Source organism: Protomyctophum bolini, assembly GCF_963924005.1.
Source record: "Protomyctophum bolini genome assembly, chromosome: 7".
NCBI lineage: Eukaryota > Metazoa > Chordata > Actinopteri > Myctophiformes > Myctophidae > Protomyctophum > Protomyctophum bolini.
The window spans coordinates 23,648,116-23,672,204 of record NC_137868.1 but is presented as its reverse complement, the minus strand read 5'-3'; the positions used below and the strand labels follow the sequence as shown (position 1 = coordinate 23,672,204).

At 44.8% G+C, this 24,089-nt stretch overlaps 2 protein-coding genes across 4 annotated transcripts in view; one reads left to right on the top strand and one right to left on the bottom strand.

The window, feature by feature from the left end:
• scap (SREBF chaperone) overlaps positions 1 to 6,221 on the top strand; it is a 40,660-nt gene extending 34,439 nt beyond the window's left edge. For all 3 annotated transcript variants that reach the window (XM_080767451.1, XM_080767452.1, XM_080767453.1), the window contains one exon: positions 673 to 6,221. In XM_080767451.1, the coding sequence (XP_080623577.1) occupies positions 673 to 918 (246 nt within the window). In that variant the 3' untranslated portion in view covers positions 919 to 6,221. The remainder of the gene's footprint in view (positions 1 to 672) is intronic.
• A 67-nt stretch (positions 6,222 to 6,288) lies between these two features.
• ptpn23a (protein tyrosine phosphatase, non-receptor type 23, a) lies at positions 6,289 to 24,006 on the bottom strand. The gene is made up of 24 exons (XM_080767450.1): positions 23,786 to 24,006; positions 22,473 to 22,547; positions 20,528 to 20,655; positions 20,025 to 20,101; positions 19,532 to 19,581; positions 19,313 to 19,444; positions 18,825 to 18,905; positions 17,634 to 17,765; positions 17,393 to 17,440; positions 17,249 to 17,305; positions 17,082 to 17,140; positions 16,907 to 16,986; positions 16,492 to 16,606; positions 16,217 to 16,282; positions 15,700 to 15,845; positions 14,662 to 14,970; positions 14,088 to 14,242; positions 13,256 to 13,587; positions 10,068 to 12,567; positions 9,573 to 9,757; positions 9,275 to 9,379; positions 8,712 to 8,850; positions 8,150 to 8,263; positions 6,289 to 7,679 (listed from the first exon to the last, which is right to left on the bottom strand). The coding sequence occupies exons 1-24, from the start codon at positions 23,867 to 23,869 to the stop codon at positions 7,083 to 7,085; spliced, it is 5,766 nt and encodes a 1,921-aa protein (XP_080623576.1). The 5' UTR covers positions 23,870 to 24,006; the 3' UTR covers positions 6,289 to 7,082.
• Positions 24,007 to 24,089: the final 83 nt, after the last annotated feature.

Genomic DNA, 24,089 nt, shown 5'->3' with positions numbered 1-24,089 from the left:
TAACTCTTTTACGAATATATTCCGTACCCCCCAGCTATGGGACGGTATCTGCTCGGTATATATTCGTACCCCCCCGTATACTCCATATATGAAGTGGTTGAGCCCCTAAGCAGCTTTTAGTAAAACCTCAGTAAAACTATGCCTAAACCTAACCTGTAAAACAAGTGCCACCTCAGCGACCATCGACTCCCAGGCTCTGTAAAAAAGGTCCTCCCAGACCATAACAGAGATATTAAAAATATAGATGCCTCATTGGCCACTGCAGTTCATTGGAGCGACATGTCTCCAATGAAGGCAGGAAGTCAAGCGGAAGTGCTGAAGGTTTAAAAAAAATAAAAATAATTAACCAATCTTTATAACAGTCAGGACATACAATACAAAACAAGACAAATACAAACAACTAAGTTATTAATACAACATCAGAGCCATTGGTTTTTCACAGATTTCTCTTGCACTGGCGCAATGTTTTCCCTAAAGGGCTAAGCATGTAATGTGTTAACTACACTAATGCTACCACCTAGCGGCACCGAAATAATTAACGACCCCTGAAACGACTATCAACTGTAGCCACACTATGGATTTCAACTACTTGTAATTGTACTGTACTAGCAGCAGCGGCATCATGAGATGAATACTGCTTCCCATCTTCACTTGTCCTTCTCCCTGTGATAGGAGGTGGGCTGTGGAGCCAGCCTGGGTGTGATCTCAGAGAGTCTCCTGGTGACAGGGGGCCAGGGCTGTGTCTCTTTCTGGGACCTGAACTATGGAGACCTCATACAGACTGTATACCTGGGCCAAAGCAGTGACGGCCAGGGTGTCCGGCAGCTCGTGGTGCTCGACAACGCAGCCATTGTCTGCGACTTCGGCAGCGAGCTCAGCCTGGTCTATGTGCCCTCTGTGCTGGAGAAACTGGACTGAGGAGAACGGTAACGGTCTGAGTGATGTCTGACAAGTGGCACGTTGTCCATGTAAGCACTGGCAGTGAACAGCAATGTGTGTTGACAAAATGTTTGTCTCCAATCTGTTCCATTTCCAGCACCCTGCTACTCCACAGTTAGACGATTAAAAAAAGAAAAGAAAGGACGCATTGTTTCGGGTTGTCACAACTGTTAGGCCTTTTTCTTCAGTGGCATACAAGGATCTTTTTTATATAGCAATTTAAAAATACATACAGAGAAGTGGAGAGAGATAGATCTGCTGCGGGATCTCAGATACCTAAAGATGACCTTTCATATTCACATGAAGGGTTATTCTGCTGGATGGTACATTATGCCCCAAGAGGATGACGTCCAATGACTACCAGTTTGTGCTTCTTTTGTTCATTTATTATTTTTTTTATGTTGTGGCTCCGCCCTCTATGCTGCTGATATGGGTTGGGCTTGATGATGACCCACCCACCTGGAAAGGAGGATTGAACTCCTTTTTATTATTATTCCCTGCTGCCTGGTTAGCTTGTCAGCATAGCACAGCCATGGCAGGCTCTAGGTAGGGGTCTATGGCCCGGCTAAGCTAAGCGGTTACGTATGTGTGTGTGTGTGTGTGTGTGTGTTTGATTTTGAGTGCGTTTTGTTCAGAGTGGATGCGTCTAGGTATATCCCTAGGTTGACAGTGAAATACTGCTGAGAACAAAAATCAATGACAGAGACTGAATGAAGTGCGAGTGTTTGCATGTGTGTGTGATGGTGGATGAACTGGATATGATTACTGTAACAAAATAAACCTCCAGAGGAGGCTGTTTTTATATGTTTAAATCTATTATTTATTAGCGATACATTTTTAAATAACAATTTATTAATTGCTAATCCCAGTTCTTACATGAGAATTATGCGGAGAAAATGTCATGAAGGTAATATTATATTAAAAGAGAAAAGATGGTTAGTTATGACATGGAATTAATACTTGTGACATTGAACTGAGAACCTTGAGGTGTTTTTTGTATGAGAGTTGGGCTTGTAGGGAAGAAGTTCCCCTCTTTCTTCCAGTCCTTGGCTCTGTGGGGGTTACTGATACCACAAGTGAGGACAAGGCTATATCCATTTTCACGATTTCATTCCTGCTTGAATTTTTACTTTGCTGTACACAGGCACTCATTAAAGGAGCACTTCACCCCTTTGGTTCTCATTCATGTTCATAAAATAGCTTACCGTTTCTGTCTACTCACTCTGTGTCTCAGAGGTAGGCTGTGGACACTTCACAAATCTGCCTACCAATTGCATCATCAGTGGAGATTCCAAGCTAATGGAAACTACAGCAAAAAATATCTGTAGAACCTTTTTTGTTGTACTTTCTTTTTGAGTGGTGCAACCACTCCCTTACGGAGCTATGTGTGTGGGTGTGTGGCTGGGTGCCTGCCTGCCTGGGTATGAGCACCAAAACAGCATGGTTGTTTTTCACCACCTGTGCGCAACCTAACACACACGCACATATTAACTGTATGATTTCGGGTGTGCCAGTACAGTACAGTACAGTACAGTAGACTCGAGGGTACAGTAGAGGGAGCCCCACACGGTAACTCTGTAATTTCTCAACCGTTTCGGACACGGGGCGGCTCGCTGTAATCTGGCCGGCACCCTGGGTGTGCACACACACACACACACACACACACACACACACACACACACACACACACACACACACACACACACACACACACACACACACACACACACAAACAGAGTTGCACCACTCACTTCACATGGGTGTGATTGCTTTTAAATAATGACTAAACCTGCCTAATGATGGTGTCTTTTGCAGGCAGAATTAGCGAGGACCAGTTACTGTATATGAAGATCATTTTGAAAATGGGTGAAGTGTTCCTTTAAGTTTACATTATTGTCCTTTTCAACTGTGCCCAAGAGATTTTTTTTTTACATCACTGGATACCCTACCTTGTTCAAACGACATTTGTTTATGTATATGATGGTCATAGTAACATTTTGATATCTCAGTAAATTTTGTATCCTTACACAAATGTAGTTCAATGTTATTTGGTTTCTCCATACTTAATTTTTACAGTATTTCATGAGTATACACTACAGATTAGTAGGTCACTGGCCCTAAGAAGCAACAAAAAATCACCCTCTACCCAATCCGTCTGAGACATTTTTCATATCCTACAATACCAACCATCAGATTTGTTCCTCTTCTTTTTGCAAATTGAGAAACACAATTACTGTTTTGGGGGAAAACTGACAGACAAAATGTTCCTCAGAAGGATCCATTACATTTTAGCTAATAGAATATTGAGGACAGCTCCAGAACGACTTGTGCACTTTTGGTTGTGTGTAGTAATGGGATTGTAATGCTTTGTACTCTCCACCAATGTGGGGAAATTGTATCCTACTGAATGCTCTACCCACACACTAGTCGTGGTGGTTAGTGGACAGACTGTTTCCATGCTCTCCTATGAGTGTAGCCAGTACCTCAACTTTATTGCACCATCAACCTTTCTTCTACACACCATTTGGCAGAATGCACCATTGTGGGACGTGGGTACAAGAGTTACCCAATTAATAGGCTACATAAACGGTGAATGTATTTTGTTGGGTTTGTTTCGCCACAAACAAAAACATATTGTACATATAGTGTGTGTGTGTGTGTGTGTGTGTGTGTGTGTGTGTGTGTGTGTACTAACATACATATACACAGCGTATATATAGCATACTGGGTGTGGTGTGGTGTGTGTGTGTGTGTGTGTGTGTGTGTGTGTGTGTGTGTGTGTGTGTGTGTGTGTGTAGCCTTTAACTGTGTCAGAACACTAATTAATGCACTACTCGGCCACAAATGGGAATAGACTTGGGTACAGATGGATAGGTTGGAGGTACTGTAGGTAGGAGAAATACACGATTGCGGCAGCTAAACACGCACACTGCAGACATGTCAAACTGTGGTGTACAGCGGTGATTCTTCTGTTGCATTTATATCATTCCATTATTTAAAAATAAATCAAATGTTTTTTTTTAATTATTATTCTTTTTGGTATTTTAATTCTAGTGTATAAAAGGATGCACCATGAATAAAATGACAAACATTCATGGACAAGGCTGTAAACCCCCTGGCATTTCAACAGTTCTAATTTATTCTCTCTTTTTTATATAGACTTAAAGAAAGCTCTATAAATGGAAGGGGAATGTAGTGTTTTTATTTTTATTTTACTAGATTTCTGACTTATTTTCTGGGAATGTGAATTTGATTTATTTGTGGATGGAGGGAGTGTTGCTGTGAGAATAGTTGGTGATTCTATATTGAATCTTGGCCTCTAATAAGAATGTTATAACGTATCACTTCACCATGTTAAAATCAAGATTACATGTCATATCAAGATAGTCACTGTATGCCGAAATGTTCGTCTGTGACAAATCTTTGACCTCAACATTAATGCCCAATTTTAAACCCAGGTTTACATCCGTTTTGCTGTCATTTTATTTGTCCCGCTGACCTCCTAGACTAAATCAATAGACTGCACACACAGGAACAGAAACATGTTTTAAACTTTGTGGTCCAACTATTCACTATTGTCATGCTCAGGGATGTCGTATTAAAATCTAGGTACAAATACAATCCATTTAGAGGCAATTAGGAATGTTGTATGTATGCCCTAAACTAAAGCTAATCCTGTCAGTATGACCTTTATCCTAATCAAATGAAGATTATGCACAAATAAACAACTCAAATCCCACTCCAGTAACTCCTTCAATTAAAAGTAATGTTAAAGTACTTTCTGTGCAAAGTAATGTGTAATCTTAATTATTTTCCTAAATTACTCTAGTCTTATTTCAAGGTTGTGATAAATCACAAATAACTGCTGTAACACCCCCTATTGGCACAAGCAGGTCTATGTCAACCTACATAATGCAGATTTCCTATTCTAATTACATGGCAGCCATATTGACATAATCAGTTATGTTACTTTCTTCAAATGTGTTACCAATGATACTGTATCCATTCAGGTCTTAACAGTAAGCATGCTGCTATCGTCATTGTGCATGTTGGCTCACCATCAATATGGCTAGGTCCATAATTTCAGCATAAAGTCAAGCTAATTCCTATTGCACTCTAAAATAAATACATCAGTTCCCGCTTTTTTTTTGGTAATTTTTTTTTTTTTACTTTTATTACAAAAACCTTAAAGCTAAGGCAAATACAGTAACACATCATGACAGCCCAACACATTGTGAGCTTGTAGATGGCTAGCCATTTTCAGAGTGCAACACCCACGTGTGAGTAAGTATAAATCAGGCATAACACTGCCCAGGGACGGATTAACCCCCATGAGGGCCCCTGGGCCAGTAATCTTTTCAGGGCCCCCATAGGGTGCGTGCGCGCGATTTTTTTGTCTTTTTCCATGTTTTTCTCATCTTTTCGACCTAAATTTAACAAAATCAACAGCCAATGAAGGGCCTCAGGAGCCCTTTTCAGGGTGTCAACCCCAGTACCACGCGGGTACCAAATGGAAATTGCGGAAATGGAAATGGTGGAAATTGCGGAAATGGTAATTGCGGAAATTGCTCTTCACTTATAGCTATCTATTTTCAGGTAGATTGTTTTATTTTACGGTCCAATTTTGCTGAAGGGCCCCTGAGAGCCAAGGGCCTCTGGGCCACGGCCCCACTGGCCCAATGGCTAATTTGTCCCTGACACTGCCTGAAATGTAGTTGCAATTATATTGCAAATGATATGGCTGTGCAGGCTGTTTACACCATGCTGTTCATTATCATTTAGTCTAGTTGTGGGCAAACTTAAACAAAGCTATCGTAACAGACACCATTTCTAATTCAAGGGAGTGTTGACATTAAGTCCAGTTTGAAGGCAATTAATCTAGGAAGAACCTTTAAAAATTGTTAAACCTTGCTCATAAGAATTAAGGTAAAACATTTTAACATTGAAGGTAAACAATAGTTTGATTACATCTCATTTATGCATGAGGCTCCAGAGCTGTGCCACAGAGATTAAACAAGATGTTCTGTTCCTGTGAATGCAGGGTTTGGGAAGGATTTGGTATTTAGCATACATATGCATCCCTTTGTTTGACCAAAGGGCAGAGGTGTTGCTGTAGGTTCCACAAGTGACAATTTTTGAATTTGCAGACCTGCTATATCTCCCCCCTATCAGTTAGCTACAATGTAGGCAGGCTGTGCTGGAGGGAACTAATTTTCTGTACTATTTTTTAACCGGAGCAAAACTTTATACTAATTTCCAAATAAAGACACTTTGATACCTTGGACTCTGTCTAGTTGGTTTATTATAATGCGTAAACCTAGTGGAAGTCGGAAAAACAGTGACCAAAAAGACAGTTACAATAGTGTAATTTTATTTTTATATTTACAGTGTTACAAGGGGTAAAATAATAGACATGTTAAGATGTGCTGATTTGTATTCTGCTCTGTTACCATAGCAATGACTAGTCCATGTAATGCAGAATGACTAGGGAATACGCAATGAAGAGGGAAGGTGGACGTGTTCCTTTCACAACTCTGCCCAAGTCTTCAAACTCCTCCTCCCACTGCTGGCGTTTTGCATCACTTTAGTGCAAACATGTCTCCCAGTCATTAAAAATCCTCCGGACAGCTGAAACGAGCACTATGCTCAGGAGCAGCCATCGCTGACATGACCAGCTGTGAGAGGGCAGAGGAGATGAGAGTAGTGCATGCTGGAATTGTGACGCTGTAGTGGCCAGACCTGGGGTTGGAGTGCATAATGGCACTATCCACCCAGACAGAGAGAAAGCAGCGAGAAGAGACAGATTGACAGAACGGGTACACAGTGATTTGGTCCCAGATGCTCAGGCCACTAATGATGGAAGGGTGGGATGATGAACGTAATGTCAAGGAGTGTGCCCCATAAGCAGCAGAAATACACACAGCTCCAACCCTTAACCCCCACCACTAGGCATGTCTTAGTATCCATCTTCACTGGACGTTTTGTGGCCAACTTTTCCATTCCACCCAGATTCAGGCTTTTCAAGTTCGTTACCGTGAAATCACATGCTAATGGCCTAGTGCTGATAGCTAAGGCCTGGTTTGATGCTGGGCAATAAAGTGAGAGCAAAGAAATGAGAAATGTTAGCGAACTGTGGGTGTGTCTCAGCTCTTGTTGAGGCTCCAGAGGGGGTCCAGGGTGCTGAGGGGGTCGTCTCCTCCGTTGTCCTGGGGACCCTGTAGGCCCTGGCCTTCAGCCGGATGTAGGAAGTTATGCTTTGTCACCCGCCTCCCCCTGCCCCCTCCCTCCATAGAGAAGGCTTCAGGTGAGAGGGAGGCCAGCAGCTCCAGGGAAGAAGGAAGCGGGGCAGCGGATGGTGGTGGGTTGACACTGGGCAATGCCTCTGGGATATGGTGGTGGTTGGTTGCAGGGGGCGATGGCGGGGAGGCCTCATCCATGCCATTAGGTGGTGGGGAGTGACCTTTCACTGGGGAACTGAAGGGGGAGGACAGTGGTGGGCTGGAGGAGGGGAGCTGGGGTTCTGTGGGCGACGAGAGGTCCTGGGCTGGCTGGACATCTACTATCATTGTGGACAGGTCGAGGAAAGCCTGTTCCTCCAGACCACAAGGAGCACCATCCATGGCTTGATCTGTGGCACTAGGGGGCCGGATGCTGAGCTTAGCAATGGTGGCTTGGATGGAGCTGATGGGCATGTCGCCTCCGAGAACAATGTCCTGCTGTGACTCCTGTCTGGAGTAAGGCTGAAAGGGAAACGTGAAAGAAGAAAAGTCAGTACTGCCAAAGTAAGAAATGCATTGATATACTGTATGACTGTAGTAATTGGTGTCAGATGCTGAGCACTGAACATCGAGCAATTAAATGGCCTTTAAATGACACTACAGTGGAGCGCACTACTGCTTATTATAAATGTACCTCATCCTACCAGACCTTGTAGATATCCTTTATGAGAACCAGGCATGCACAAAATAGACAATAACATTTAGACCACAGCCAAGAGCAGGTGAAAGTATAAACTAAAAAAGGACAGTGTCAGTTACTCAAAGTAACAAAACATCTTATGACTAAAGTTATCAATGGAATGTATTTATATACAGACTGATCTTGGGCATATTTCAAATCTTGTTTCCTTCTGAAGTGATGCACCCAGTGATAATGGAATGTGACTGGTGGTAGTAAGACAATACATGCATTCAGTTAAATGCAGTCTAACCTTTGTGGCTGCAGGGGTGGCGGTCTTGCAGCAGGGGGTGGTAGTGACACCGTGGCGCTGGAGGACCTGCTCTGCATGCTTCAGAACGGTCTCGTAGCAGAACTTTAGGTGGAGCTGGACAAAGAAACACAAAGATCATAAGGTCAACAAAAACATAAGAATGGATTGCACTAAATATAATATGACAAACAATGATTGTTCACATCCCCCAAATATTCTTGTTGTTTCTACAGCCTCTGAAGAGCACATCTGCTCTTAACATTACTTTTGCTGCCTTAGAAGTCTGCAAATGGGTACAGTGTGCAGACTTTTTTATCTGTTCTTCATTTTGGTTGCCTATGGGTGTAACCAGCTCAGCGGCCCTGAGAGGTCAGGGATCAATCCGGTTGAGTCAAACCAAAGACCATAAAAATGCTTGGCACTCCGCATCAATGGTTGGATTGGGGTTAAGTCCTGGCTGTGGGATGTACGTTCCCTTTCTAGAAGGGTTTCTTTAGTTTAAACCCTAAAACACACAAACTTGTTATAAGGTAACATGATTCTGTATGTGCGTGTGCTTGACCTTTTCTTGCAGCATGTTCTTCCTTTGTTGTCTCATCTTCTTTACCAGTAGAGGCAGGTCTGGTATTCCATTCCCAGCCTCCAGCTCCTGCAAGGCTGCATACAGCAAACAGAAGGCCCCGGTTCGTCCCACACCCGCGCTGAGACAAAAAAGATCACATCCGTGTGAAGTGAGGGACGCTCTTATCATTATACATCATCTCATTATGTGATTGGTTAGCCAATTTGCTCGTCTACATATGACGTAAATTGTCCCTTCATTGTCAATGGCAAATATGAGACGTGTGGGGACAAAAGCTGTATATAGGAGGGGCTAGCGCCCCTCAAAAATGAAACATTAACATTTATTTATTTTCTTTTTAAATAATATTCTATATCTATACTTGACATTCTGTATTCTTTTAAAGGTCATACTTTTTTCCCTATTTAATTTCCAAACTAGAATCAGCAATAGAAAAGGTTTTATGATTAATCATAATAATCAACAATGTAGTGCTACGTATGTAACACAGATTCACTCGATATTATTTGTTATTATTCATGGCTAATCTTTGAGCCACTGACCTGCAGTGCACCACAACAGGGTTGTGTAAGGGCCTCTGGTGGAGGTAGTGACCATGGACCTCCTGGATGAACCGGAGCAGGTTGCTTTTACTGTCCGGCAGACCCCTGGTCATGGTTGGATGACAGAAAAATTACTTGATCACGACATGCGTTTCATCAGAAAGGTCCAAGTGCAGGGTCATCTGAAAGATGGCCCCCTTTAGCTAAAAGTACACTCATTAACTACATGTACACTCAGGTTTTGTAGAAAGGCAACCACACACAGACATAATAATAACACTTTGTTGGTTTGACTCACAGCTCAGGCCAGGAGGTGAACTGGAGGTGGACAACAGTGCGTTTCAGGCTCTGGTCACGATACTGGAGGCTGATCATGCGCTCCACGTGGGTGGGTGCGGTCTTCTGGGTAGTCAGGGTGAGTGTGATGGGTCCCTGAGAGAGCTGCTGGCCCCGCTCTGTTGGAAAGTAGCGCATAACCTTTCCCTGCAAGACGAAAAAGAGAGGAAAGAAATTAATTTCCAAGCTCACAAAGCCCTGAAAACAAAAATAAAATGACCCTTGATTTGTCATTCGCTAAAATAACGGTTATTAATGTTTTGAGTAGATTGACAGGTAATACTACTGCAAGGAAAGATACTGTGTAATGCAGCAATGCTCCCTCCCTGAGACAGTTTAGTTCAATCCTGTAGCTTACCCAGATCAATTTTACTACTGCCAGATTGATAAGGAAACACTAAGCTTCAGGGACGATCAACTCTCCTTTTAGTTGTACATATAAATCCTTTAATTATACCTTCTCCAGTTCCTGTTCTGACACCAGCATGACCACCAGTGACACCTTCTGTTCGTACACCATCAGCCAGAAGTCTGCTGCCGTGCCAGTGAGAGGAGCCTGCGTAGCGATGAGTCGAGGGCAATAAGGCGACAACTCCTCCACATAGCTGGCGTTGATGTAGTCATCTTTTCCAGAGTGCAGCACCACACGGTTGACGTCATAGGGCATGATGTCTTGGTGACGGTTTTTCATGGTGTAGCAGCGGGCGATGGCGATGGATAGCTGCCGGGCGTCTTTCTCCTGCTGGTCCTGGAGCTCCTTCCAACGGGCATCAAGCACCGACAGGCCTCCCTCCTTTTCAGAGGGGTGCTCCAGGGACTCTACCTGGGCCTGGTAACGTTCTAGTTCATCATGGAGGCGGGCTACACGCTCGGGGCCTTGGTAGGGGTCACCCTGGATCAATAAGACACCCTGAGCACTCTTCTTGCGACGCTCCCCGTCCTGAGGGTCGGCTTTGATGGGTTGGAGGACGTCGGTTGGGGCCTTGGCACCTCCGGGCTGGCTCTCAGGACTAGAAGAGAGGAGGTCATCTGTACTGGAGTTTTGGCGCAGGAATAGGGAGGTGGAAGGAGAGGAAGCAGAGGGAGAGGCAAGAGGAGGTGGAGCTGCACCTCCTGGGGTGGGAGCAGGAGAGGGTCTCTGCTGAGAGGTCAGCCCCAAAGAGGAGGGGGCAGGAGAGGGCGAAGGGGAGGGTGAGGGAGGAATATTGTTAGGTGGTTGGGCAACTGGGGGACCTCCAGGTGAGGGCTGGATCATGTGCTGTGCAGGAGGGACCTGTGGACCATGTGCACCCATGGCGGAAGGTTGCTGGGGTGCACCTGGAGGCCCGCTAGCCCCTGGGGCAGCAGGATACATGGTGGAGGCTGTCGGCTGCTGTGGATGGGTCATGGGGAGGGGAGCCTGAGGTTGTGGTGGGGCCACAAGCTGAGGGGCTAGTGGCTGTTGAGGAATCATAGGAGCCCCCCCTGGGTAGCACATTGCTGCCGAGTGTGGAAGCTGAGCCTGGGGTTGATTAGGCATTTGCATGGGCTGCTGGGGCATGTGTTGTAAGGGGGGTTGTCCAGGGTGGGGGTGATGTTGTGGTGGCAGGGAGTTGGGGGGCATTTGTGACATGGCACCCCTGTGCATGTGGCCCTGAGTTCCAGGGCCAATAGGAGGCATTTGTGGATGTAGGACAGGGGGCACAGACTGACTAGATGGCGCCATGTAATTCTGTGAGACTGGGGGCAACGCCTGAGTTGTGGGTGTCATTGGCTGTCGTGGACCAGATGGCATTTGCATCTGCTGATGTGGGTGCAGGGGCATCTGCTGGGCATTAGGGTGCACTGGCATTTGCTGCTGTTGCGGCAACATGTGTTGGTGAGGATGCCCAGGAGGCAACTGTTGACTCGCATGGTGCATGTATGGATGAGATACAGGTGGCATGACCTGAGAAGCGGGGGGCATTTGAGGGTGGACACTGTGGGGAGGCACCTGGCCCTGAGGTGGCCTTGGCATGGAGCCCGGCATCATGTGGGGATGCTGCTGAGGGAGGTAGCCCTGTGGTGGCTGATAGCCTTGGGGAATTTGAGGCTGTGGCTGGTAACCATGTTGAGGATGTGGCTGAGGTTGACCATGGAATGTTTGCTGATACTGGGGAGGCATACCTGGTCTCTGTTGTGGAGGCATGTAACGAAGTGGGTAGCCCTGTTGGGCCTGGACAGGGGCTTGAGGAGCATGCATAGCCCTAGGTGCAGCATGATATCCCTGAGGGTGCTGTTGTCCTGTGGGTTGGGGGTACTGTTGCTGCAGTTGGGGTGAAGGAACTTGCATGGGCACCCCTGGCTGCGGCATGAACGGGTAGGCTGCCATCGGTGGTGGTACACTGTAGCCAGTGGAGGCTGCAGGTGGCACAGGATGACGAGGGGTTGGAGCGTAGCTGGGGATAGGGGCCTGGATGCTATCTACTGTAGTAGTGGAGGGTCGGACAGGAGAAGGGGCCACAGGTTGGGAGGCTTGGGAAGGAGGTGCCTCATATCCCGAAACTGGTGCCTGGGATGGCATCTGGTGGGGCATCTGAGGGATGGGTGCATGTGGGAGGGGCCCAGAAGTAGGAAACTGAGCGATGCGTGCAAGGAGCTCTGGCGGAGGAAAGTTGGCAGGAAACCGATGGCCATGGACACCAGCCCCTGGTGCACCAGGCCAGGGAAGAGATGTGCTGGTGCCCAGGTTGGCACCAGGGGGCAGGAAGGCCTCTGGGCCAGGCGGACGGGCACCAGTGGTCGAGAGGGAAGGCAGGTCAGGGGGGAGGCTGCGGAGCTCCTCGGGAAGGTCTCCCCCCAGTGCCAGGATGGCGGCACTGAGCTGTGCCAGCTCTGGATCGTCTAGGCTGGAGCATGCAGAGTCAGCGTCTGAGCCCTTGGACTGCAGGGAGGGCTTGGCTGCAGTGGGTCGTGGTGGAGGCTTTTTCTGTGCATCGCTGAGCAGGGGAAACAAACAAACAGATGCTGACAGTCTATTAAGGACACGGCTATCCTGTCAGAGTGTCAGATGTTGGTCGAAAGTTACTTTGTGTGCAGACAATAGAGCAAGTATGACTGACTGAGTCTGGCTAGAGCGATGCCCGTTGGGCACTGGCCTACTTGGATCGATGCATGCCCCACCCAGATATTAGTGATCGTAAACGATAAAGAGCCACCTCCCTGACAATATCATCAGGACAAATTAGTTTATTTTTGGACCACAATTCTTATACGAGATGATTCTAAAATAGAAAAATGACTTCCCTGATGAACGAGTGACGTCAGGACTTCAGTACCCTATGCCGCACTGAAAAGGCTGGCTGCTTTGTGTGCATGTGGTGACAGACCACACCTCATTTGGCCAAATGGAAATAGCGATCTTAATGAATGCTATACTGGCACACTAACTCTTCACAAGACGAGTTGTGTTTTCCGATATTTTTTTGACATGCATAGATTTTCAACAACGACCAAACTTTTTCTCTTCTCAAGTTTTACTTCTGATTTCTGGGTCTGATGGCCAAAGGTGTTTCAATTTCATGACACCATGCACATATCAGATGGCTTGGCCTACAGTACAACCACACAATAAGAATATTTATTCGAAATGTTACCTATCCAGATTCACCTTCTCCTCTTCCTCACCTGTCCAGGATGGCCTTCCGTTCCTCCGTTCTGGTTTGACAGAGTGTTTTGGCTTTCTCCAACAGGCGTGAGGCCTTGGCCTCAAGGTCTTCATAGAACTCCTTCCCTTCCTGCGACTTCTTCATCAGGTCTTCGTAAGCTTCATAGGAGGCCACCAGATTGTGAACGGTGGTGTTCCACTGCTGCTCCGTCTGACACAGACCTTTGCGGACTGAAGCGGACTGGACATTGGCCTCGGTCAGGGCCTTCAGGATGTTCTCCTGGGCTGCCAGGTTCTGGTCGATGTACACCTTCACCTGCTCATACTTCTTCAGCTGCTCCTCAAACACACGCTGAGAAAACAATAAAAAGTCACTCTGAGAAACTCGGTGGGTCGACTACTGAATCAAGTTTAGACTAAAAGTGGGTAGAAATTAGGTAAACAATTAATAATATAGCATGTGATGATTGACATCCAAGAATGAAAAGGTCTGGGTGGACGTTTCCTTTAAGACCAAAGGGATAATATATAATTTTCATCTTTGGTTACTTCTCTGGAATATCACATTTATATTTAAATTAATTAATTAATCAAGACACATGGTCCCTAGCACAGAAAACGTAAACCAAATACATAAAATGAGCACAAGTGCTCATTTTCAGCAACGCCCTGCACCTAGAAAGACACACACATTAAAACCTGGGGGCTGACCAGTACAACCTCAGTCTTATACTGTTGGCCACTAAGCAGCTCCACTGGAGCAGTTGGGGGTTCAGTGACTTGCTCAAGGGCATTTCAGCAGTGTTGGGTGACTTGTAGTCATACTACTAGTCAACAGAAAATGCATTATACCTTCATGTCAGTTCGTTCGGTGGTAACCAGTGCAGAAGTGATGTCATCCTGCTGGATGAGATCACGGAGTTGTTTCTCCAGCGAACACCTCTGATCTCTCATCTCCTGCACCTTCCCCAGGATTCGCTTCATGCTCTGGAGTCCTGCTACCTCCTCTGCACGCAGACAGAAGCACACACACACGCACTGAATTCACACACGTGCACTGTACACAGCAACAGCATCCATTACAGCAGTGGTTCTCAAACATTTACATTTCAAGGACGCCCATAACTCTGAGAGTGGGACCAAATGGAGCCGTAATGGTCGATTCGGTTCCATTTGTACACTCTCAGTTACAGACCTGTAAAGGTCCATTTGGATCCCCTCGACGAACCCTGGAACCCACTTTGAGAACCACTGTGTAGCCGTGCAATACAGAATTAGCATTTCTGTTCATTTATGTGCCCGTTGAAGACTTGATATGTGGCCCCCTGTATGTATCCCCCCTTAGCAATGAAAGTATGCTTTCAATATAGTATGAATAGGCCTTAAAACTCCCACAAACAGCATTCAAACGTTAACAAACCCACACCTTCAGTGAGTTGTGGCCTGGGGAGGGCATCTCTCAGGCTATCCAGTGGTCCTCCAAGCAGACGCAGGTTGCTGATGTGAAGGTTCATGGCGCGGTGGAGCTCCGTATTGGTGAAGCTGGCCTTCTCGTGAGCCTCCATGTACTTCTCCAGGTCCCTGCGGATCTCAGCCAGAGCTTGTGTCTGTGCCGGCGGGTGCACCTCTGGCACCGCCGCGTCCTGGAGGGCTTGCATGCCAGCATCATCTTCCTCCAGCACGTCCTGGATCTCCTTCAAGGAGGCTTCCACGTCTGTGAAGACGCCCGAGAGGACTGTCGAGGACAAATGGTTATTTATTAAATGCTCATACAGAAACTTTATTGACCATCACACATGACAGAAATTAATCTTTAGTATTCCACAATCTCTGAATGCTATGTAGTAGTAGTCTGGAACTACACCTCCTGAAATCCGAGGCTAAGCAGCAAGCTTTGGTGATTGTGATTTATATTAGGATGCATTTGTACGACTGTAAAGACGAAACAGAAGCAATAATAATAATAAAACTTTATTTGTATAGCACCTTTCATGACATGAAATGCTCAAATCTCAAAGTGCTTTACAGAGCAATGGAGAAAGAAACAAAAAGCAAGGCATAGAACAGGACATGAATAACAAGAAGTTTAAAAGATCAATTCAAAGCAAGAGTGTAAAAGTGGGTCTTGAGCTGTGCTTTAAAAATGTCTACAGAGGCTGCCTGTCGAAGGTACAGTGGGAGTTTGTTCCACACCGTCGGCCCATAGAAGCAGAAAGCTGCTTCATCGTACTTTTTAGTTGAATTTTTTTTAGGCAAAGCGAGCAGGCCAGCAGTGGAAGACCTTAGGGGGGGGGTTTGGGACATATTTAGGCAGGCAGTTTCCCCCATACTCATCAACATAGCTTCCGTGCTCCAGACTGTATGACCGGAAGCATTGTGCTCCGGACCAGACTGTATGACCGGAAGCATTGTGCTCCAGACTGTATGACCGGAAACATTTGAAAATTGTGGCAGGGCCACTGACCTTGCATGGACTGGATCAGACTTTTGGCAGTATCTGGCCGGACACTGAGTGCAGCACACTTCTCCATCAGAACAGTAGGTATGTGGCTGTACATGTCCAGGTTGTCCACAGACTCTGGCTCCAGGCCCAGTGAGTCCATAAATTGTCTGCACGAAGAGAAATTACCAATTAGATACCTAATGACAATCAAACAAACTTTGCTCAATGCTATGGGTATTTTTAGTAAACAAACCAAGGGAGTCTGTATTGCGATAAAAATGTAGAAAATCTAGAAATGTTGTTTTTATTAACGCACACCTAAACCTAACCTTAACCCTCTCCCAACCCTTAACACACCCCTCACCAACCTTAATCCAGTCGGACCAATGCTATGTCTAACCAATGCTATGTCTAACCAAAGTATGCCTCCTGTATCGGTTTGAAAAACATAAAAGAAAAAGAAAAGTGTAGGTAAGTGGAAAATGAGTTTGTAGTGACTTTGTTTTTGTTATGTGTCACACACTCTGCATGTACTTACTCCAGAGTCTCATTCTTGCTTTCTATCTTGGTCATGATGTCACGTAGCAGCTTCGCCTTCTCCTCGCTGAAAACATACATGTAGCCATCATCATCAGGACCATGGCTTTAATCTTCATTTACCCAGGTTAGTGCACCACACTCATCCACAACATAATGTTAATGGTAGCTAGTAGATACTCATTCCCATCCATCAACCAGCAGTCTGGCCCCTTTATAATGACTTCAACACAGACATCCACACAAACTTGGCATCCATCACTGGCACATAATGACCTGTAAAGAGAGGAAGCCTCGTGGGCTGCCATGGGCACTAGCTTGGCAAACAGGTCCGGTCCTGTGACACTGGGATCCACTGGGTTGACTGGAAGGGCCTTCACCAGGGGGGCACCTAAATGGGCATAGAATAGTTACATTTCCAAAGGTGACATTACATGACAAAAGGTTACATTCAGTTTGTGCAACTGTGCTACAACATCAGACTCGGAGGTCAATTCAACATACCGTACTGTATGATTTACTGTCATAAACAACATGTAACCTTTAATGTAGGTCTGGTTACAGTTAGAGGCTTTGCATGTATCCTTTCTTTGATATGCAAAACCTACCCTATTTGAACCTGGTGAACAAGTCAGAACAGTTGGTCAATGACCTGTCATCCCTGCTGGACCTTATACATTATCACATTTACCTTTAACTGAGGCCAGTGTCTCCAAAGAAGGAACAGTCTCATGATAGATGAAGTCATTGTCTTTCTTAGCCGAGTTGAACCTGTGGATTCAAGAAAGAAGAAAACATAGGAGCATATTTAATAGAAGGCAATGTTCATCGCCGTTATGTGAGAACAGCAAGACCAGATTGCTTACTTTCCCCCAATAACATCCATGGAGAATCTCAAGGCCTCTTGCACACTGTCAGGCTGACCCTGATTATGAAAACCAGGAGAGAAGAGAGGTCAGGTCATAACAGAACATCTAAAATGTCACTACACATACTTTACTGGATGAGGACTATAGGTAACTCATAACTTTACCTTAGCCAGTTTAATAGCTTCACTGAGTTTGTCCAAAGAGCTTTGCAGGTAGGCCAGCTGTGGGACAGAGAGTGAGCAGTAGGATGAAGATCGGCACAGTGTGTGTGAAAGAATGAACAAATGAATGAATATACTTGGTCATACCCGCTCGCCATACTTCTGCTGTTCCTCAGCTTGTTTCCCCATGTGGAGCTATGGGGGAAAAAATGATACACATTCAAATCCTTACTGTTTAACTGTGAAAGTGAAAAAAATGGAACCCTATCCACCCCTTAGAGAAGCAGCGTACTGAAAAATCATGAGAGTAGGTGACTCAAAATTCAAACTCCAACTTCTAGGTATATGCCACAGACTCAAGAATACAAGATGCATGCATGTGACTCACATGGGCAATTGAAGCAAAATAATAGATCTTCATTTGGACCAATTTCTTCCAATCCTTCTGGATCTTTCCCAGCATAGAGGCGGTTTCAGAGTTCTCCAGAGCCCTGCAGGCCTCCTTATAGTAATCCACCACCTGCACACATCAGAACCCACAGTGACACCACATTACTATTGTCTGAAGAGTGTTTAAACACAGAGACCAGTGCAAATGAACATGCACCACTTTCATGTCTTAACAAAAATAAATTTTACTATTAAAAGGCAAAAAGGAGGGCACAGGACATCAGGTCTCTATAGAGAAGAGCAATGTATATCTATTAATCTTAAAATCGTACACTTAATAGTATAGTATAGTTTACTATGAAAACCTGCATTTCCCATCGTGTCACGTCAAACCTCGTGTCACGCTCCCATATATGCTCACGCCTCATGACATCACGCCACCATATATGGCCCTCTCCATATATGAAGATCACGACACTGACCTCATCTAACCCTGGATATTCATACATGGAGAAGACTGGATCATCAACTAGATCTGCATATATGGAGCCTGCCAGCAACTCTGCATCTGACCTCAAAACCTTAGATCTCCATATATGGAGCTGACCTGTTCTGACCTTCCATATGTTGAGCCTACCCCACCCATCCTTCCTCTTCTATGTCTCTCTTTTGACTGATACCTGTCCATGCAAATTCTAGACAGGCCCCACGTCTAGGGCCTTTTGGGCCTTCTCAACAGGCCCGAAGATTAAGGCCCGGCCCTACCTGGGCACTCATCAAACCCTGCACACTCAAGACACTGCCCCCGCTGTCATCCTTAGATCTCCATATATGGAGCTGACCTGTTCTGACATTCCATATGTTGATCTGACCTCATCAAACCCTGTACACTCAAGACACCCTCCATATACTGTATGGCCAATACAGAATTCATTCCATATGTTGATCTGACCCCCCCATGCCAAAGTGCCAGCACTCGCCCAGCAGTCTGCCATCACCCAGGCGGATGCGTGCACGCCCTTGCTCTCAGGGCGTCTTACTGGTATAGTATAGTATAGTGTATTTTATAATAAAGACAATAACTACTAGACAAATGATGGATAGTGTAAGTGTAAGATTTTAAGATGAAGAGTTATACAGACTGCAGAAAGGTACTAGATGTTTTGAAAGAAAAAGAAAGAAAGTTTACCTGAGCACTGATGCGAGCCACCAGAAAGCTCTTCCTGTTGTCCAACATGGACTTCTCCAGGAGACACTCCTGGGCCTGACCCTGTTGAAGGGAGACACAGTGATGATAGAGAGACAGACACACAGACAGACATTGAGACTGAGGGCTGTATTTTGCGTGTCTTAAGTACCAGGTCTTATTCCCTAACTTGAGTAAACTAAAGACCTGGAGGCGTGATCAATGCTCTTTGGCCACTCAGAATAGCCAAATGGCATTGATCACGCCTCGAGGTCTTTAGTTTACTCAAGTTAGGTAATAAGACCTGGTACTTAAGACACGCAAAATACAGCCCTGAGTGAGTAAACTGTATGAATGAGAGGTGAGGGGGCATAGCCAACTCCAGACTAATATCTGAGCGGGTAAGCAGGCGTAATGTCACTTCGAGTATGAAAAGCCCATATATGGTACACCAATATTTGTGTATGTGCATGCATTCATGTGTTGTTTACCAGCATAAGATTGATGTTGAGGTTAAGGATCTGGTGACTCATGTCCACACTGTAGTTGTGGCTGAAGTGGTCTCTTAGGTAGGAGAAAGCCCCAGCCGAGCACTGGAAATGTGTGCAGGAAACCTTCATCCCCTGCAGAGAGAGAAATCAATAAAGTATATTGTGTGTGCGTGCATACAGACCTGTTCAAGATTATAAAGAGACAAGGAGTGTTCTTACCTCTTCAGATACCCTATTATCCATGGCTCCCAACATGGAATGCAGGGCACCTAACAAATGAAGGACAATACGGAAATCTCAGTTGAGACTAGTTTATGCTTCGTAGCATGACTGTTGCTGAACAAAGTGAAAACAATGTTGACGGAAGCCGCTTTTTCAGTTGAAAATACATTATTTTTGTTGGGCATGCTAGTTTTACTTTCTCCCAGACAAAAGTAATAGATTGATCAGAATTCATCTCAATTCACTAGCCAGAGTACTGATGTATGCGTGTACATTAAACACTATACAAATAAAACATCATACAAACAGGTTAATTTAAGCACTGTGTTGGTGTCAGGGCTCAGTAAAGCCTAAACTTAACATCCTGACTGAAACCAGTTGAATTTAAGTTATTATTTTAATTGACCAATATGACACCTAGTTTAGCCTCCACAGGACTCCCACAAAAAACAACTAACCAACACAATTTAAAAAACATGTCTTAACTCACCTAGGTTGTACAGGATACAGGCTTGTTCATAGCTGATGTCATCATGGGTGACTGTCTTTCCAGAGAAAATCTCTGTCCTGAGCAAACACAATGACAAAGATGATAACATAAACAGACCATCAGACAGAGTTTGTACAGTATGTATGTGTACTGTAGTAGCACATGTGAATGTAAATTCTGTGACCATTAATATCACCTGATATGTTATAATAACCTAGATATGATCTTGTGTACGGTATATTTCGAGGATAAATAAAGACTAATTTATTTTCAAAATAGCACATGCATGATTCCTCAAGCATAGTTGGGTAGAAAGTACAACTCGACATGGATAAGTTACCCACAGTCCTCTCCTGAGAAAATGGTGCTATTCAGAGTATTGTAACTAACAAGCTGTTAAAATATATAACTGTTTTAACATTTGTACACTGCACTCTCAGAGTTAAATTAACACTGAACAATGTACAGTGTAAATGTATTTCTATGAGTGTGTGCCTCCTTACCATGAAATGGGCACAGCAGCCTCCTGGCCTGGTCCCAGAGGCACGCGGCTCTGGAGGTAATGCAGTTGTCCAAAGTACTTCCTCAGTGTGCTGCATCCCTCAAAATCCCTGGTCACATTCACCGCACTCTGGCGGAGACACACAGTTACAAACACAGTGTTTCATTGTACTCATTCAGCAGTTGTGCACCAGAAAATCAACACCACATTTATAGCACTGCAATGAGTACTAAAGCTACAGCTAGAACCAGAGCAGAACAGATACAAGAGCAGAACAAGAATACAACGGTCAATGCACTTGACAGTGCTGAACAATAGGATTATTAGGATAGGAATAGCATTGGTGTGGTTTGGGCCTTAAGAGATGGGTTGGGCGAGATGTATGTACATTAATTGGGTTCTGGTTGACATCTCCCTAGCCTCGCATAGCCAGCCTTCATCTGCCCAGGCAGATTAAGTCTGGCAATTCATTTGTCGGAGGACTTCACGGCCAAAGTGATGACGAGCCAACCAGATTTGTCTGGAACCAGGCTATAACCAATTAGGGCACAGTATGCAAATATGGGACGGGACATTGCGGGAAAGAAATCTAATGCTGAAGGGGAAGAGACTTATATCCACGCAGTGATATTAGTATCGCTACGCAAGGCTAACATCTCCCATGCCCTAATACACATACACACACACACACACACACACACAATCAAGGACATGTGTATGTACATTGACATTTTAAAGTAACACGCAAGGATTGAAAGACTTTAATGTTTATTTATTGTGACTGTGTGAAGTTAAATTATTTGTTGGGCACCTGTCTCTCCTCTGCAGTGCCAATTCTGTTGATTGGAAGGGGCCAAGCACTGTAGAGGAGGAGGGGTGTTTGTTCCTGTTATTGTGCATGTTTATCATATGTGTTTGGCGCCTGAAATATTTGCTGATTTGTATTTATTGAAAATTGTTTGAAAAGTAATTGTAGATCAGCTCAGGGGCCTTGATTTGCCTGTTGTTTGAGTTATTGACCAATCACCAATTACTGTGATTGGTTTGTCCCATCTGTTTAAGATCAGGCATGTGAGGAAATGTTCAGTTTGACAGGAAGAACATCAGGGGAGAGCTGCCAGGGCCTCATGGAAGGCATAGCCTGTTAGCAGTATTCTTAAGTTCCTGTTTGTTGTTTTCTTAAGTGTAGCTTTAAGTGTTAATTTCTGTTTCCTACTTTTGGAATGTTGTTTTGTCCAGTGTTATTTTTTTGTATTTGTTGCCAGGCTTGCACTGTCTAATGAACTTTTGGAGGTAAATAAAATACCCCAAAATGTACTGGTGGACCTGTCCACTTTGAGGAGCCTTGTGCCGTCAGCCAGCCTTTCCACACTGACAATTTATAACGTTCTCAGTGGATAGAGTGGAGAGTACTTGAGTGTTCCCTGGTTCCAAGAGACGCAGCCCAGTTCAACAAATTGTAGTGTACATGGATCAGAGTCAGAGCACAACGGCTTGTTTGGAAGGGTGAGTTGATTTGAGTTCAGTTAACCACTGAACACCCTATATACTGCATTTAACAGGGACCCCCAGGGGTCTAGAATATTTGCCAAAAGTAAAAGTAGCAGATCTACAAGCTGTGAGCTTGTAGATTGTCTATTTGAGTAAGGATACAAGGGTTCATGTGGTTAAGAAAGCCTAATCAAGGCAATGCTCTGACATTATCAAGTAGCAGATAGCAGAAGCCAATTCACTTAAGACACTAAACAGAAATTATGAGATGCTCTAACGCAGAAATATGCAATTAGTGCAACATTACTTTAAATTCCTAGAGACAACAACATTGAGCAAGGACTGCAAGGATCAGCACCACAGCTCTATAACAGATCTAATACTCCTATGTAAATAATATGATCTAGATTTCTATAATATTGATATCCGTAAATTATATAGATTCATGTCAATACCTGTCTTAGTGTTTCCAGTTTTTTCAGCTGCTCATTATAGTTGTCTGGATTCTCCCCATAGTTCTTTAGAATAAACTGAGGAGAGAAAAGGGAAGGACATAACAGGTTAATGGAAAAATGTTTCAGTGTTGAATATGTGTCTTGGCCTTCAGCAGGCCTTGGAACTATCCCATAATGCCTTGCAAAGACGTTGACTGTCTCAAGCAAGGAGCTGAACTGGTGATTGTGTCACTCAGGCAGCAGAGCAACAGTCATGAGCATTCTCCTTACTGGAGCATGACTTGCTGACAAAGACATTTCAGTGGTCATTCCTTCTCACACACACACACACACACACACACACACACACACACACACACACACACACACTCCAGTTGAGTAGCTCTGTGTACACTTTAACAACATACCAACCTATGTGTCATGTACAAAGACGGGACAATTATTCCTCTTTAGACTACCATTACCATACCACAGTTAAACAACATAATGACGTGTGTGTGAGAGAATTCTGTCTGTTTCACTATACATCGCTGCAATATCTCATGATGAATAATGGGTCTAATGAATTTCATCACCCTCATCTACCTAACCTTTAACCACCTAGTGGTGGATGAAAAACCAAGAGGGCAAAGGTCTTAATATTTGTATATTTAAAGAAGGCTCATAAAATGGATGGCTAGGGTGCAAGTTAGCTCTGGGTCCATTATAGCTCTATTGCGTTGCATTAGAGCTATGGACCAGAGCTAGGTGCAATTAGTTAGCCCTGGTCCAGTGCTTACAGCGAGTCTCTCGATTCGCTGTAAGCACTGGACCAGGGCTAGGTGCAAGTGCGATTCTTACTGGGAGGAACTGGAAGTCAGGGAACTGTCTCAAAATTAACAAAAACCCTGCGCTGGTCAGGTGCAACCATGACATCACTGATTGGTCTAACTCTGGTCCATAGCTCTCTTAATGCAACGGCAGCAAGAGCAGTAAGGATGTGGACCGTCCTGGTATTGTCAGTTAGTAGATCTGTCTTTACTTGAACCGTTAGGCTCGGTAAGCTAATTTACAACTTCAAGCTCAAATAATAAGCTAAACATAACTTCAGTTTTACTGGTTTAGCTTATTTATTAGCAAGCAGCTAATGTTAACAAAGGCGGTGGTCAAAGGAGTTTGTCCGTTTGAGCTGTCATTTGCCAGCTGTCTAACCACCCGAGATAGATTGGTAATGTTTACAAGCTCAAGATCGTAACCAGTTCTCCTTAATCCTTGTCTGGTTGTCTTCCATCATGACAGTCCTGTTGCTCCTTCCCAATCCCCACCCAGCTCACCTGCCTGACGGACGGGCTAAACTGGAACTCCCCGGCCTCTTTCAGATCCAGCCAGATCATCGGCATTCGGGGGACCGCCTCCATCGCGGCCAAAGGCTGATCGATACACGGTTTTGACTCTTTTCGATCTTAATATTCACGTCAATACTTGTGTGGATGTTGTTTTGCCCAAAAATCACCCAAACAACTGTGTCATGTCCCCATTTACACTTCGACAGGAAGCAAAGATCGGAGGTGACGTATTCTACTCTTCGTGCGCATGGGCTTGTGGGATATGTAGTTCCTGAAGTTCCTATAGTACTCT